Source organism: Rhopilema esculentum, chromosome 19 (assembly GCF_057945365.1).
Source record: "Rhopilema esculentum isolate cy_ngs chromosome 19, ASM5794536v1, whole genome shotgun sequence".
Taxonomy (NCBI): domain Eukaryota; kingdom Metazoa; phylum Cnidaria; class Scyphozoa; order Rhizostomeae; family Rhizostomatidae; genus Rhopilema; species Rhopilema esculentum.
Window position 1 is genome coordinate 309473 of NC_142833.1, and position 15503 is coordinate 324975.

General features: G+C 37.3%; 2 protein-coding genes across 3 annotated transcripts in view; both read right to left on the minus strand.

Moving 5' to 3' along the window:
* Positions 1-669: 669 nt before the first annotated feature.
* On the minus strand, positions 670-14237 carry LOC135688459 (uncharacterized). Its single transcript, XM_065205317.2, has 6 exons — positions 10259-14237; positions 8658-8865; positions 7582-7837; positions 6154-6215; positions 5076-5705; positions 670-4897 (listed from the first exon to the last, which is right to left on the minus strand). The coding sequence occupies exons 1-6, from the start codon at positions 11072-11074 to the stop codon at positions 4701-4703; spliced, it is 2169 nt and encodes a 722-aa protein (XP_065061389.2). The 5' UTR covers positions 11075-14237; the 3' UTR covers positions 670-4700.
* Positions 14238-14374: 137 nt separating this feature from the next.
* The window catches only part of LOC135688458 (endothelin-converting enzyme 2), a 38704-nt gene continuing 37575 nt past the window's right edge, over positions 14375-15503 (minus strand). For both annotated transcript variants that reach the window (XM_065205315.2, XM_065205316.2), the window contains exon 19: positions 14375-14893. In XM_065205315.2, coding sequence (XP_065061387.2) covers positions 14794-14893 — 100 coding nt within the window. In that variant the 3' untranslated portion in view covers positions 14375-14793. The remainder of the gene's footprint in view (positions 14894-15503) is intronic.

Genomic DNA, 15503 nt, shown 5'->3' on the forward strand with positions numbered 1-15503 from the left:
TAGTCTCTCGACGTTTTCTACCAAAAATGTCCCAAACGTTCCATAATAAAATTGACTAATGTTGTTTTTATTATGAGCAGCAAGCATTATTAAATTCTTTTGCGCATCCATAGGCAAAATAAGGAACCTAGACGTATACCCGAGCTTTCCCTGCACTACAAACGGTATCTCTTCCATCAAATCTTCTATCAAATCCCCCCATTTCATGAAGTTAGGTGTAGGCCTTTTATTATTTGGTTGCCAGGGGCCTTGAAGACGCCACGATCTAAACGCTGCAGATGATTTCCTAATACAGTTTTGCGCCTTTGTAAACGCATCAGGAAAAAGCAAACAAATCTGGATTACCTCTTGCCATTCAGATGAAAAAGACTGAATGGTGAAAGAGCTCTTCTCTGCCTTGCCTTGCATTTTTCTACTCCTAATCCGTTACTGATGTCCTTTGACTTTGTATATAGAATAGAAATATTTTTCAGTAACTTTTTCGTATGAATTGAATTGATTCAACTCAATTGAATCAGAGTTTGGTAAAAAGTATATGCCGTACAAGCTCTATTCAGCCCCCTCTCTTTTAAGCTTCCTCTCTATTAAGCCCCCTTAAAAGGCAAAAATTGAAAAAAACCCTCTCTTTATTAAGCCCTCTTCTTGAGCCCTTGATGTCAAACAAAGAAAACATATGCACTGAGTAGGTCTCTTGAAGGGTGTGATCAAAGATCATGCTAGTATCTTTGTGTGATGACGTTAAGATTGTGTGCATTAATTACGGCCCATGAAAATATTTACTATGAGTTAGCTCACGGTCTAAATTCAAGTTAACTTGAGGTAGTGTGAAATAGCATGCGATAACGCGAGCTTACTCAAAATTAGCCCGTGAGCCAATTCCCAAAAAGATATGCGTTGGTGAATACAACCACTTGGAACAGGAACTTCGAAATGAGAACATATTTCTCTTATTTCAGAACTGACTTTTCTTTGAGTAAAGAAAACTGTTTTCAAGTTTCGATGTTATATGATGGGTTGACGTTTTTAAAGGCAAGGTACAATAATACTACAGCGTAGATTGCAAAGAGAGTCGGTGCGAGCTTGCAACCCTGTTTTACTCCACTGTTGTATGTTATTGGATTAGAAAGTTCTCCATCAATAATAGCTCTGGCATGGGTATCAGGATGATACCAATAAATTTAGCAGAGCAGCCGAGTTTTCCCTAAATCTTGAAGAGCATATCACGATTTACACTATCAAAAGCCTTAGAGAAATCAATAAACACGATGTGCAGGTTTCTTCTTTGCTCTCTACATTTCTCCATTATTTTTCAGAGAGTAAATATCCCGTCAATGGTGCTTCTGCCCTCTCTATAACCTGATTGTGATTCAGGGTAAACAGCTTCCGATAGACTTTGTTCTCTAAGTCTTTGTAGTAAGATAAGGGGCGTCACCTAATACTTTTTATTGGGGGGGGGGGGGCTGGTGGCTGCACATTTTCCCTGCAGAAAAATTTTGTCCTGGCAAAAGCCGAAAATGTGGGGAATCGGCCCTCGGTTCCCGTAACACTAAAATAATTATCAAGGTAACTCGTACCCACTTAGGCCTTTGCTTATTGTATCCACTAGTTCACCGACGTGTTTGCCTAGCCTTGGGGAGGCGAGCAAGAGAAAGTTTTATAATGAGTGAGGCAACCCTCCATCCTGAAGTTAAAGAGCATGCCCTTACTTTTTACAACACGCTTTTGATCTGCACACTAGCATCCCACTGACTTCGTTACACCAATACGTGAAATCACTATAGACAAACGTTTTTCAAGAAGAAGTGTATCAAAGCTTCCCTCGATGCCATCAAAAATCATTATGGGGAAACCATTCCGCTGCATATAAAATAGAACAAATGGTGATTTTTATTCTCAAACATAATTATATTGCCTTTACACTCTCTTTTTTATAAGAATAATTTTATTAGAACACAAGCCTCTAAATTGGTCAAAGTTAAAACCAAGCGGAGGCTGAGCTGCTGTAAAATTTAACTTTGAAAAATGTTTCATTTAAAAACCGGGATTTTTTTGCCATCTAGGGGTCCTTATTCGACGAACTTTCTAACTTTTCGGAAAATAAAGGATATCTTACTCACTTTGTTGGCAAACGAGGCTTTAACACTTCCCTAGAGCTCAATTGCTAGCAATTACACAACTTATAATTTAAGAAAAAATTAAGAAGAATCCATCCTCAGATTTTCGCACAAATTAAGAATAGCCAGCCTGAACTTTATTTTACTGGTTCTTATAAAAAAGAGTGTAATGGTAAATTTTATTAACATCCCTAAAGGCACCGCAGTGTACCGATGAGGCATTTCGATAGTTTCCACGTTGGCTTCTAGTTCCTCTCTTAAAAAGGATGCAAATGTTGGCATCAGTAAAGTCGGATGGCATAACTTCTGTTATTCAGACACGATTAAAGATTGCCAAAAGGAATGATCGTAAAACATTGCTACAATAAAGGAGCACCTCTGGTATAATACCATCAGGTCCTGAGCTCTTTTTAGCTTGGTGTTATTGATTACTTTTTCTATTTCTTCCAAAGAGATAGGCTCATCCAATTTTTCAATGATTGGTTTTTGCTCTATATCATCGAGTATGTCCGGATCAACATCGGTTGGTTGATTAAGAAGCTCACTAAAATGCTCAACCCATCTGTTTTTTATGTCTTGTTTAGCCAAAAGAAGAACACCATCTTTTGCTTTTACTCGATGGACGTTTTAAGATTTGGGACCATACACAGCTTTTAGTGTTGCACAGAACTCTCTGTGATTCCTCTCATTCGAGTATCTTTCTGTTTCTTTTGCTTTTTGTTGAAACTATTCATTCTTGAGCTTTCTGATTTCATCTCTAAGTGCTTGCTTGTCAGCATTTAGTTTCTTATCTTTCTACAGATTTCGAATGTCATCCTCTTGGTCGTAAACCAATCTATGCTCTTTCTCTTTTTCTTATCAAATATATGCTTTGCAGCAAGTTGAAGGGTTTCTCTGAGATGTTCCCAGGATTCTTTGCATTCAGGAAGTTGTTCGTCAAGGAAATTCTCAGGCTTTTCTCTTCTCTCTTCACTCATGATGGTATCTGGTTTAGGTGAACGTTTTGGTGTCCTCTTTTTCTTTTTAATCACGATGGATAATTTACAAAAAAGAAGCTTATGATCTGTGCAGCAATCAGCACGTGAGTTGATCTTTGTAACATTAATGAATTATCTGGCTTTTTCATCAGCTAATACATGGTCTAGCTGATGCCAATGTCTGGAACGGACAAGTTGCCAGTTAGTTTTAAGGTGATTTTTACGATGGAGCATGGTACCCATGACACAAAGTTAAAAACAAGTACAAAATTCTAACAGAAGTAGAGCATTTGAATTCATTTTGCCAACTTCATGCTTTCCTATGACTGATGTCCAAGTCTGCCAATCCTTTCCAACTCGGGTGTTAAAATCACCTAAGACAATAATGCTGTCTCCTTTTACCTTGGTGATACAATCACCGAGCTGCACATAGCACATCTCTTTCTCTACTTCTGATTGCTGCATTGTAGGAGCATAGACACTGATAACAGTCAGGTGAGTATTGTCTTTAAGCGAAATATGAGCTGTCATTAATCTGTTGTTTACTGGAGCAGGGCTAGCGTCTGTTGTTTACAAATGCTAGATTCCGTTCTAAAACATTTCTAAAGTTTTGTATTCATTTCAGGGCCTCGTTTTGACTAAGACTGGATAAGCATGAATCTATATTTATGCTGTTGAGATACGTTACGTACACAATCGTATCATACGTATTGATTGAATTTTTAGAGGACTTCTACGCAGTGCTGTAGACTAGGCAACCCTTTTAGTTTAGTAGGTGCAACCTTCCCAATAGATTTTGGAGAGGATGGACCTGTCAAATTGCGTCGGAGAGGATGGACCTGTCAATTATTATGTAGAATGACACTTAAATAAATATCTATATTTATCCTGCATGTGTGGATAGAAACAGAGAACAGTCCAATGCTTGTAAACTAAATGAAAATCATTTTGAAATCATTTTGCATCAAAAACATAGAAAAATATCATTGTTAGTAATATTAAATCTTAGATCACCAGCCGCATTAGGAATTTTGTTGCCCTGTGCACAGGTTATAATGGGGACCCCATGTAGAAACCTGTACCGCGATATAACATGCATGTTAAGAATCTTTGTACAAAATGTAATAAGCGAGCTAATTGTGTTACAATTAAAACACATTCTTGGGATTTAAGCAGATCAGGGGTTAAAATGTATGGGGTGGGGTGGGGTAAATGAGACAATAATGGGACAGGAAACAATTGTGGATTCTCTCCAAGCTTGATGACCAGATTAGAAAGTTACTGTGAGATCAAATATCATGTTACTGTAAGAAAATAAAATCATGCTCATTTCAACAATATTTTTTCAGAAAATTAAACATGTTTTCTTTTGTGTTTCTACGAGAATGAAATAGTTGGTGAAAATTATTTAACTCAGACAAACTAGACAGGTTTGCAAAAGAGAGATTGGCGAATGCTTCGAAATACAAATAACTTATTATTGAAGCTAAAATATTGCGGGATATAATTGAATTTAGAACATAACCTGTCCATGGATATATTGCAAATACAACGATGAAAACAAACAAAGTGCGGCCTACCGACAAATGTTGAAATATTTTATGCAGTTTCAGTTAATTGTGTTGCCTAATTTTGACGAAGAAAACGTGAGTAAACCCTTTGCCAAAAGGTCCATCTGTAAGAGGCTTTTGTCCAAGTCATCTCTTAGACTTGAATATACGATAGCCTTTTCCCTTCTGTCCCAGCTTGGTGTTGGTGTCGATTTGCTGCGAGCTTTTGCGAACATCCTTCTCTTTATAAGTGCATCTGCAAAAACAAATTCATCCCAATTTATATCACATTGCCTCTGACTTATTGTTACTAGCGTCCGGTAAAATTTGAGCAGTTGAAAGAATGTATCAGCTTTATATTTTTTTACATTGAAAATACTACTAATATGAATTAAAATACGCTTATAAAAGGATGCTGTCAAATGAAAAGGTACCTTTTGGGAGATAATTTTCAGTTTCTTTCAGTTCTAGCAAATATTTGGATCCTGTTACACTCCAGTCATTAAAAGTCTTGGCTTTGCTTAATTGTTGCTGTTCCACAGATCTTTCCTGTAGATTATCTGTTGTAAAAACTTTATCAGACCTAAAGGCCTTTTTATATTCATCGTCCCAAGTATTATTGCATTCTCCTTTCAAATTTGGTATGTCTTCGATTGTTCTACCACCTTGCTGAAGGCTACCGTCAGTGATTTTTGCTATAGAGAAGCCCGTGAGCTTGACGGCACTATCAAAAGCATTTTCGTCAAGACATCTTTGAAAGCTTTCGTTTAGTGCCAACGACCAAGGACGAAACTTTCCGTATTTTTTTGTGAACCCTTCTAATGATTTCGGTCTAGGTTTCTTCTCCGAATTCACACAATAATTGAGAATCGGCACTGAGTAGCGTTTTGTTTTTAATATCTTTTCTTTCTGAATATTTTCAGATGTTTCCTTAAATTCTTTTGCATTAAATTCGATCGTTTTGGTGGGCTCCTTTTCTTCAGAAGAATTAGCCACCCCCTGTCCACATTGCCTGTTTTGTTTCCATTCTGTGATTGCACATCCAGCATCGGCAAAATCGTCATCTGAATAGAGATTAGATAAATAACTGAAGCGCAGGATACCAATAAAATAAACAATCATAAAAAATTTCGCTTTCTGGCATCATGAATGAAAAATTTTGAATCCGAGGTGTACAGCAAAAAATATCCAGAATAGCAAAGATATGAATTCGGATTTGACAAAGATTCATATTAGCTTATCCAACTGCCATAGAGAACGCAGATTGTACAAAACATAATTGCTTCAAGCGATTGACAAGCACATGAAACTGCTAATCGCGTATTTTGCATTTAGGCCATTGCGAATGTTTATACAGTAATAATCCAATTGGAAACAATTATCAGTCCTGTAGATAGGAAAGTTTTTTAAGATATAAACAAGCAGTACGAGTTGGATCAAAATTCCTTGTGAACTATATGTACAACAAAAATTATGTTTGAAACTTTTTTAGATGTAAATAGAGCACTTCACCTTGGGACTTCATCTCAGGCTGGACGAGAACTGGATGCACGTTTACCTGACCTTCCAATAGCCTTTGAAAAATAACATAAATATCAATGTTAAAAACAGCAACAATAAAATTGGTTCAGCCTTCTGATAAAAGACACGCAGCACTAGCGTTTAAATATCAACTACTAATTTCTGCGAATCAACATTAGCTCAAAATACAGCTTACAATTGCAGCTAGTGATGTTTGCATTAACCGTTTACTCAAAGATACACTACACTCTAAAGTCATATTCTAGTTTTCAAAAAGTTACTTATAATTCTTATAATAATAAATCGCTTATAATAAATCATACTTCCTAATGATTAGTACAAGTTTCTTAGAAAATATCTGCTGCAAAGTCTAAATAGTTTTCTTAAAATCCTGTTATGGATTTTTGTCATTTGATATTAATGATGTTTCGAAGTACCAAAGGCTACCACCATTATTTCAACGCCATCTTGATCTACACGGCTTGTCTTTCTTTTTTGCTAGCATTTTTTAGCTTGAGTTTGCTTCAAACTATTAAATGTTGTTAAGTTCGCTACCAAGACACCTTCTTCCTGACTCTCACTAATCAAGTTATGCCTAACTCTAGATTGACATTTTTCTCAATTGGTTTATTATAATATATCAAGCAGAAACTGTTGGCTCTTTTCTGATCTTTTTCACTTTCATAGGTATTTAGAAAGTTTGTGTCCTTTAGCAAAATTTCAACATAACTAACAACATATAAAAGGGTTAAGTTTTGTGACATATTGGTCTTATTTTGTTGATGACATCGCAATACGCAAAATTATTGCGCCGATTCGACAAATATCTAAAGGCGACATCGGTATAAGTCTTCGAATTTGATAAGAGCAAAGTATCTCCGAGCTCATTTCAACGAAATCTTGAGAATTTTATAAAAGCAAATTTTTTTTATTGCAAATATCTAGAGATGATCCTGTTTTTATTGCCTGCTATGAAATGGATTCAACTTTTCTTTCCTAAATAGCTTTGCTGTTAACTTGGTGGTGATAGTATTAATTCAAATAATTCTGTTCTTTCCTAAATAGCTTTGCTGTTAACTTGGTGGTGATAGTATTAATTCAAATAGTTCTGTACTTTATAGAATGACTCCAAAGAAGCCTCGTTTATCCAACTTTTGCTGTAACACTATGAAACGCGTTTTCTGTAAGTACAGGGGAAATTTTTTATATACGCAATGTAAAAATGTACATGAATGAAATTACTAATAATATACCAAAAGAAGCAGAAAATCCTGACTACCCTAAGGCCAAAACATATAGAAAGATGTAGAAGGCTTGGCGCTCTTGAGGGATTTATTGGACTAGCTCTCTTTCTGTCTTGCATAGCATAAAGAGAGATTTATAGTGTATTGTTCATTAAGAAAATTGCAAACACATCACCTTCCATCCTCAGATTTCTGTCCTGACTCCATACTTTCATCTTCTAATATAGGCAGACAGTCTAGAGCGAGTATAGGTTCTAACACGGACGGGATTCGTCCACCTCGACTATAAGAGTCGCTAATGAAGCCTGAGTCATAATGAGAATGGAATTCAGAAGCAAGGGCCACGCGAGTAGGTTTGGTCTCAGCAGGGGCGGCAAACGAGCCCATTGGAGTTTGATCACGCGTGTTCTGTGACTTTTGTCTCCATGGATCTGAAAAATTACATCGAAAAATTGCTGGTTTTAGAAATGAAATGTAATCACCCAAGGGTCAACTTGCTGCTGAAAAGAGAAGATTACGCATGAAGATAATTAAAAAAGGGGACGAATCTTTGTCAGCAACTTTTATTCGCGAATTCATTTCAACCAATTCTCCATTCCAGCTATGAACAAAGGAGCCTGCATCGCTGACCTGATCCTCTTTTTTAGGTCATGCCACACAAGAGCACCCGTCGTAAGTCTGTCAGATATATGTATTCACTACCATTGCGCCAAACATAATAAGGTCACACGTTTTTCAAGGAAAAGGACAAAAGCTATATAAAGCAGACAGATATATGAAATAATGAAACCTTATCTGAAGCTTCTTGATTGGGTGTTGTTTGCAATGCATTCCACATTTTATTTGATTGTGAAAAGTGTAGTGGATCAGCAAAGTCAGTGCGGCGATTGAGCAATCAGCTTATATAAGAGTATCAGTCATACCGAAATAGGCCAGGGGAGGTCTCAAAACCCTGCACTCTTTATAATGGCACTCTTTTTAATATGCTCTGGCTATGGCACTTTTTGTAATGTGTTCGATACATGTAACAAACCATACTGAAGCATATGCGGGCACTAAGGCCTATAATAACCTAGATGAGCCAAAAATATAGGACCAATGAGATATTAACGAAAATTTAGTACATTTTTTGGGGGGAGGGAGGGCGGTCGGTGGTTTCAAGAAGCATCTCGAAAAGACGATATTAAAGGATTTAAGCAGCTTGCTAAACCAAAATAAACAATTCTAAATGCATAAAACCGTTTTACCTACCAAATACATCACTGTCTGGTCTGGCAAATCCAGCGTAAGAGAGCAGTTTTCGATAATAATAGAAAAATCCACGTCGATATGGTTTGCAGAAGGAGGCACATGCTATGGGGTTTAACATTGAGTTAACCACTGCAACTCGCATTGCGAAAAGATCGACTTTGTCGTGAGACAGAGGCAAAGCCTTCACTAGATTCAGAAGTAAAACAGCCTGAAAAAAAAGTTCTTAGGTTGGTCATTTTGAATCAGCTGTAGCCTAAAAATACAAAACACCACGGAGATTTTTTAATGATCTTATTCATCATTTCCGTAATCTGGCTACCAAGCAAAAGCAATCTTGCAGTTTATCTATCCCTGATCTACTTGTTTCTTTTTGATATAATGCAAGGCTAGATAGCTCTCACGAGTCCTACAGATTCGTTTATCCTACATACAGCTTTAATTGCTGTTAATCTTACGTCGTTGAGTTCCTGGCGGGTCAGCTATAGGGGTGTAGTTTCAATCATGCGCGTCAACGAAATCTCCGAGAAAGGGAGCGAAATTTTCAGCACATCTAGAACAAAGAAACCAGGAAAAAGAGTTTGGGTTTAACATTTAGGTTTCTAAGATAAAGTTAAATATCGTAAATGTTTGTTAAGTCAGTTACATCACCAAGTCACATGAATTGTGTCATGTTATCATTTCTGTCAACAAATGATTCCGTTTGCAGACACAGCATTTTCTATCATATATTTTCCTGAAAAAGGCATTTTGTATGAATGCTTTCGATTTCTTTCCCGGTGATCTCGTTACTCAGGTATTTTACATTTGGAAGTAGCAGCGCAGGTTCTGCACACAATAATATGACGAGAATTCTTAACACAATAATAAGGATTCCATGAAAACATAACGCAACCATGCAACAATTTTTTTAAAAATAATACTTGGTAGAAAAGCCATGTTTAAGAGAGCAAGGCTTCTACTTTGGCAGTTGCGTCGCCAGCTTGAAAAACTGGGGTAAAGGAAAATAATTTCTTGACGACGCCCTTCAGACTTGCGAAAAAGTGACTTTCTCAAGCAGCATTTTTCGTCATGGGGGATGTTTTGAAGAACGTTAATCAAAAGTGATCTGGTAAATCCCCTTCCCCAAAAGTTTTTAAACAGATTGTCCACCCCAGTCTATCCCGTGGCAACGGCACTATACGGTGGTAGCATTAGCTAGAACTTGATTTAATGTTGACCATATATTAGCACCATGTATAATTATCTGTGAAATCTTGCAATAATGGGCTCTTTTTTACAAATTAGTGAGAGAAAAGGCGACAAAAAGGTTTGTTTTCTTCATTCGATTAGGGTCATTTGAAAAATTATCGGCAAGCATGGTCACCATTGAGCTGACCCGCCGGAGCTGAATCGTTTCTTTGCTATCAAGTGCACCGATACAGCGAATGAAATTTTAATTAAAAACAAGGCTGTGTTAAAATGAGGCTGTCAAAGACTTCAGTGAACTTGTTCGAATCACCGAAATGAACTGAATAAAAACGTTAAACTTTATAACTTACAGATATAATTTAAGACAATTTGCAATTCTAAAAGGTGATAGAATTAAAAATTGAAAGACTTACAAGGAATGGGAACCAGCTGAACCAGAATAACAGCATTAAGCCAAGTGTTAGATATGAAAACATCTTCTCTACTTTCAAGTTTATTTCTCCACTTTTCTTTCTCTTTCCGCTTGATGTTGAAATGGTGCGAGAAATGGCAAATCTCTTATGTCTTTTTATTAGGTCTCTTATTTTATAAAACACTATTGAATATGCAGCCAAGACTACAAATGTCATTAAAAAGCCGTAAAATAATATGAAAATCGAGTAGATTTTCGATTCTGTCGATTTATCTGCGTAGTTGAAGTGGCAGTATGCTCCGTTGTTGTAAGCTTTCATGCGGCCGAATCCGAGAACGGGAAGAAGTGAAATAAATGCTGAAAATACTACGGCAACGAAAACTGTTATTTCCATGCGTTTTTTCGTTATGGAACTTTTGTATGCGAAGGGTCTGACAATGGCGACAAACCGCTCTATCGCCATCATCGTTAGAATAAGCATTGACGCACTGTTGGTAGTGAAAGCGATCCAGCCGAAGAAGTCGCAAGGAATCGTTCCAGTCTTCATGAACCAAGAAGTTAAGTAAGTGCATACAGACATGGGGACGGGCACAAGGCCCTTAGTCAGGTCAGTCATTGCTAGCCCAAGCACCAAAATATCAATGCAATTTTTTGTACGAAACCTCATGATCACAAGGACTGCCAATGAGTTCAGCATCACGATGAAAATGTTAATCGTCAACAAGGTGCCCCCGAGCACCTTATCCCGAACACCCTGTTCAGCAGAGAAACTTCCGTTTAGTGATGTTGCGTTTGTAATACTCGCGTTGTTTGCCATGACAACAAAACTTAAGAGACAAAATAGACCATATAGTGTGAACAGTAAAATCTCATACAGTTCTAAGGACAGATTTTCGTTACGTCTTGGTAATGGAACAGAGCCGAATGAGATTAAATACCAACGAGCTATATTTCAATATCCTGCTAAAGTTACGGAACATGGGTCCATTGCAGATAGACATTCTTGTTCAAAACCCTTTCCGATGGTCACTTTAGTGAATAAGAAACAGAATTCATATAAAAACAAACCCATCTCCAATGTCTCTTCCACTCCACATTGCTTTTGTTTGGTAGCCTTAACACCTTCTTGTCAAATCCGACGCAACACCACCACAGGGCCTACTTGAGCATGCACAGAACTGCAAAGTTGGACGAAGATTGGCAGGTTGTGTCGCTTGACTTGCAATGACACTCTGAAATGTCAATGTTGTTCAATTTTCCAACGCTGGAGGTGACCTCTGGATCAACAAGCTATCACAACGAAATTCCTCATCAGTCTTGTGGAATTACCTTGTAGCACTTCTCAAAGAGCTCATAAATACTTCTCCTGTAAGGTTTAAAACTTTGCAGCCGAAAGTCTTGCTGCAGAAAATATTGATACTACGTATGTAGAATTTTGATTTTATATCAACGTTGCAAATGATGAACAGGCCTACCGAGAAGAAGCAAAACAACATACTTTGCCATCAAGTCTCAAGACGCCGAATAAAATTCTTTATTTCACATGGGCATCGCCTGTTTTCAGACATCGTAGGCATGTTGTGAATGTGATGAGATCTGCCCAGGAAGCTCGCTGCCGTCTGCATCTCTGATCGGCTTGCCAGCTGATTTTCCCACTTAACAAGGAAATCGCCCGGTTGCTACATGGGAAAGGCATCGCCAGCTTGATGGCAAATTACATTATTTAAAAGTGAAATAAAACTTGAAGAAACATTTTCATAACCTCTTCAATGTTTTTCGTGATAACTTGGAAAACTTGCTACATCTGATAAAGGGGGTTCATTTTCGTGTTCCACCAACAGGGATGGGACACCTTTATGGTTTGCACTATACCCATAGATTTCTCAAGACTATCACTTTGGGCTATCCTACGCTCGCAGGGGTGTACATATGTGTGTTGGTGTCACAGCTCCAAATTTGACTCAGTCGGTCCATTTTTGGTAACTTTGATCATAGTCTATGCTTTGATAAAAGGAGTTTTATGGAACGGATTCCTGATCCAAACTGTAACATTTAAGAGACAGATGGTAAGGGATAGACGACACAGGAAACGAAATTTAAATGCTTCACCAAACAACAATACTTTAAAAGCAAACGTTTTCAACATGTGACCCCTAAAGGATCATAATTGTTTCTGTGACTGTTTTTCTTTATTTTTAATGATATTTTGAGCGTTTTTGTGACTGAGGGCTACACTTTCTTTTTCTATAAGAACCAGTAAATTTAAGCTCAGACTGACTGTTCTTAATTTTTTCGAAAATCTGAGGCTGGATTGTTCTTAATTTGTTCTTAATCTAATAGGGTGCTAGCTTATTCTCTCTAGGGTGGTGTTTAGTTCTTATTTGCCAACAATGTGAGTGAGACAGCCTTAATTTGCTGACAAATTTGAATATTGACCGAAAAAGCACCCACACATCGCTAAAAATCCTCGATTTTGAGAAAAAACGTTCAAAATTGCATTTTTGACAAATTTTGAGGCTCGTGTTCTTATAAAAAAAGAGCGTATATCCCCTCTCCACCACCGATCTTGTCCTCAAATCTGACTCCCCCTCTGTGATATCTAGAACTATACATTTAATGATTTTGTCGAATGCACAATTTGTTTCAGCCTGAGGTGGAGAAAGGGACAATTTGCTCCATTTTTGAAACCGTTCTGAGGTTTCATAGCATTTATTAAAATGTCTGCTCTAGCAAAAGATAACCGTAAAAAATAAAATGCCTGCTCAAACAGAGTCACGTGCCGTTCACATTTACAGTACAATGAATTACCGAGTTCAAGAGGAACAATGGTGCTTCATTCTATATCTGATAACGAGAATATCTCGAGGATATAAGATACCTCTCTATGTGCAGATACTACTCAGTATTAAGAATGAGAAGGTTTCAAAATTCTCAATTGCCATGACGCCTGGAAGTTTTACTTGGACTAGGCCCTTGGACCCCTATATAAATAAACTCTTGGCAGTGTTTTAGTAAACATATTCTCCTGCACAATTCATGCCATTTCCTTTTAATTGGGCGACCCAGCAATTCCCTTCGTTCTGAAGTTCCTTTATGCAAAGGTTTTTTCCTTTCTTCATTATCCATATTTATAGAACGCCAGTATTTACTAATATCCATTATCGAACAAATCTTTTCATACGTTTTTGAAGGCTTGATACTAGAACAGAGGGCAAACTCCTGGACCCCCTCTCTCCAGCTTCTGCAACTGCTCAATGCACTAGACAGTTTCTCTCACAATTGTCAGTGTCTCACAAAAATGTATAATACACTTTACATCGAACTTTCATTTTGGAAGTCTAGATAAATAGACTGATCTTCAAATTGAGCAATCCACATTCCTCTATATCATTAAATGACATTCTACTTCTCTTTGTGCTAAGCAAACATGTAAAGGACTCGCTCAAGGAGAAAAAAGAAAGTCTAGGATTAACGCTCTTTTTATAGGGTTGCTGGTTAATTCGTTGGCAGCTATACGAGACAATTTGGTATGTAAGTGAACATTGTCACTTTCACTTGCCGTAAGAAAAGCGGTTTTTGCTCGTTGAAATGATAGTGCATATAAGTGAGTGCGGCCGCAAGGTTCTTCTGCAAGGAATTTCCACCCTTTCCGCCATTTTCAGCTATCAATCTCTCCAAATGAAATATAACTTTATCTACCCTAAATTCAGCAGTTGCCTCATGCCGAAATTATCACTGCCTCTGAGCTTCTTCAAAGCAATAGCCATAGAGGTATACGTAATACCAAGATGCACCAATTTATTACATATAGCTTCTCTTTTTTGCTACCACTTTTTACACAGTCTGTGTCAAATTTTTAGTGTAAATGACATCTTCCCAAATCTAATTAAATGTTGGAAAATTGTTCTCAGTTTAACAGATTTGGCCCCTGAGCTCCAAAATATGGCCCATGAAATAATCGACTGACGCTAAGTTACGCCTGCCAAAGGAAGGGAGTTTTTGTCAGTATTTGCAACCAGGCTGTGTTGTTTGATAGGTATTTGAAACTGTCAGCCAATGATGATGTGACACGACCCTTTGGATGCACAAGTATATTTGAACGATGCATTAAAATCAGTTTTATTAAGCCATAAACAGATCATCAATATGTATTGCCATCACAGGACAAATCACAAAAACAAGTACATTTAATGTTTATTACAATGATAAAAACGACCTTGCGTTCATGAAATTCGAATCAATAGAAATGCACAGCAATGTAATGTTATTCTTGTGCTCTCGCTGATTGAAATTAAATCAGATGTCTGGTGTGATATATGTGGTAACTTCTATCGTAGCAGACTCTGCTTTTGACAGCAAAATCCAAACATAACAAAATCCAATAAAAAATATTTCACTAGTTATATAAAAAGGAACAGGCTTTCAAACTGACTCTATAGGTGTACCTTTTGATAAAAATGGTTCGATGTCAATAGACAGGCATTGAAAAATTGGATATAGAGTTGGAAAGGAAACGATAAAATTGATAGTGCGTTTTCACCAAACTGAGCACTTCGTTGAAGGATTCATAAAGCTTTTACTAGGACACTTGAAAACACGTGCAAAGTCATCCGAATTGTGCAATGTGCCAATAATTCTACGAAAGACAGAAATTGAAATTAGAAATTGTAGGATCTCGGTCACAAATGTTCAGCCCTTATCACCTTCCCGTTTTGTTTATACCATTCCTCCAAAATCCACCGAAAGGAAAGAAACACAAAAACTACATTAGTATGCCATCAAACCAAATTGCCAAAACTTTAACATGATTTCGCTGCAAGCGGGTGTCGGTGCAGCGCACGAGCCAAACTAGAGCAAATAATCACCAAATATAAGCTTGGTGATAGGAGAAGTACCTTACGAAAGGTCACCGAAAACAGTTTGTGGTTCAAAAGAACTCTTCTTCTGAACTCTTCTTCCAGGAACATCCATGACTCACCAACGAAAAACATGCACTCAGCAGATATTAAAGCTATAATTGTTATGTATATAGGTATATTCAGTGCTGAAAATGCCTGTCTCTTAAAGCCTGATAGCTACCTGTACAAATTTTGATAAGGCCACAACCCAGTTAAGGCCAAAACCCAGTATTATTCTGAGGTTTGTCAGCCAAGATATGATGCATATATCGAGATTGTGGTAAAATACTCGGTAATACTAAAACTAACCAGATCAGCTCTAAGCTGGGGGTCCCATTGACATGACAA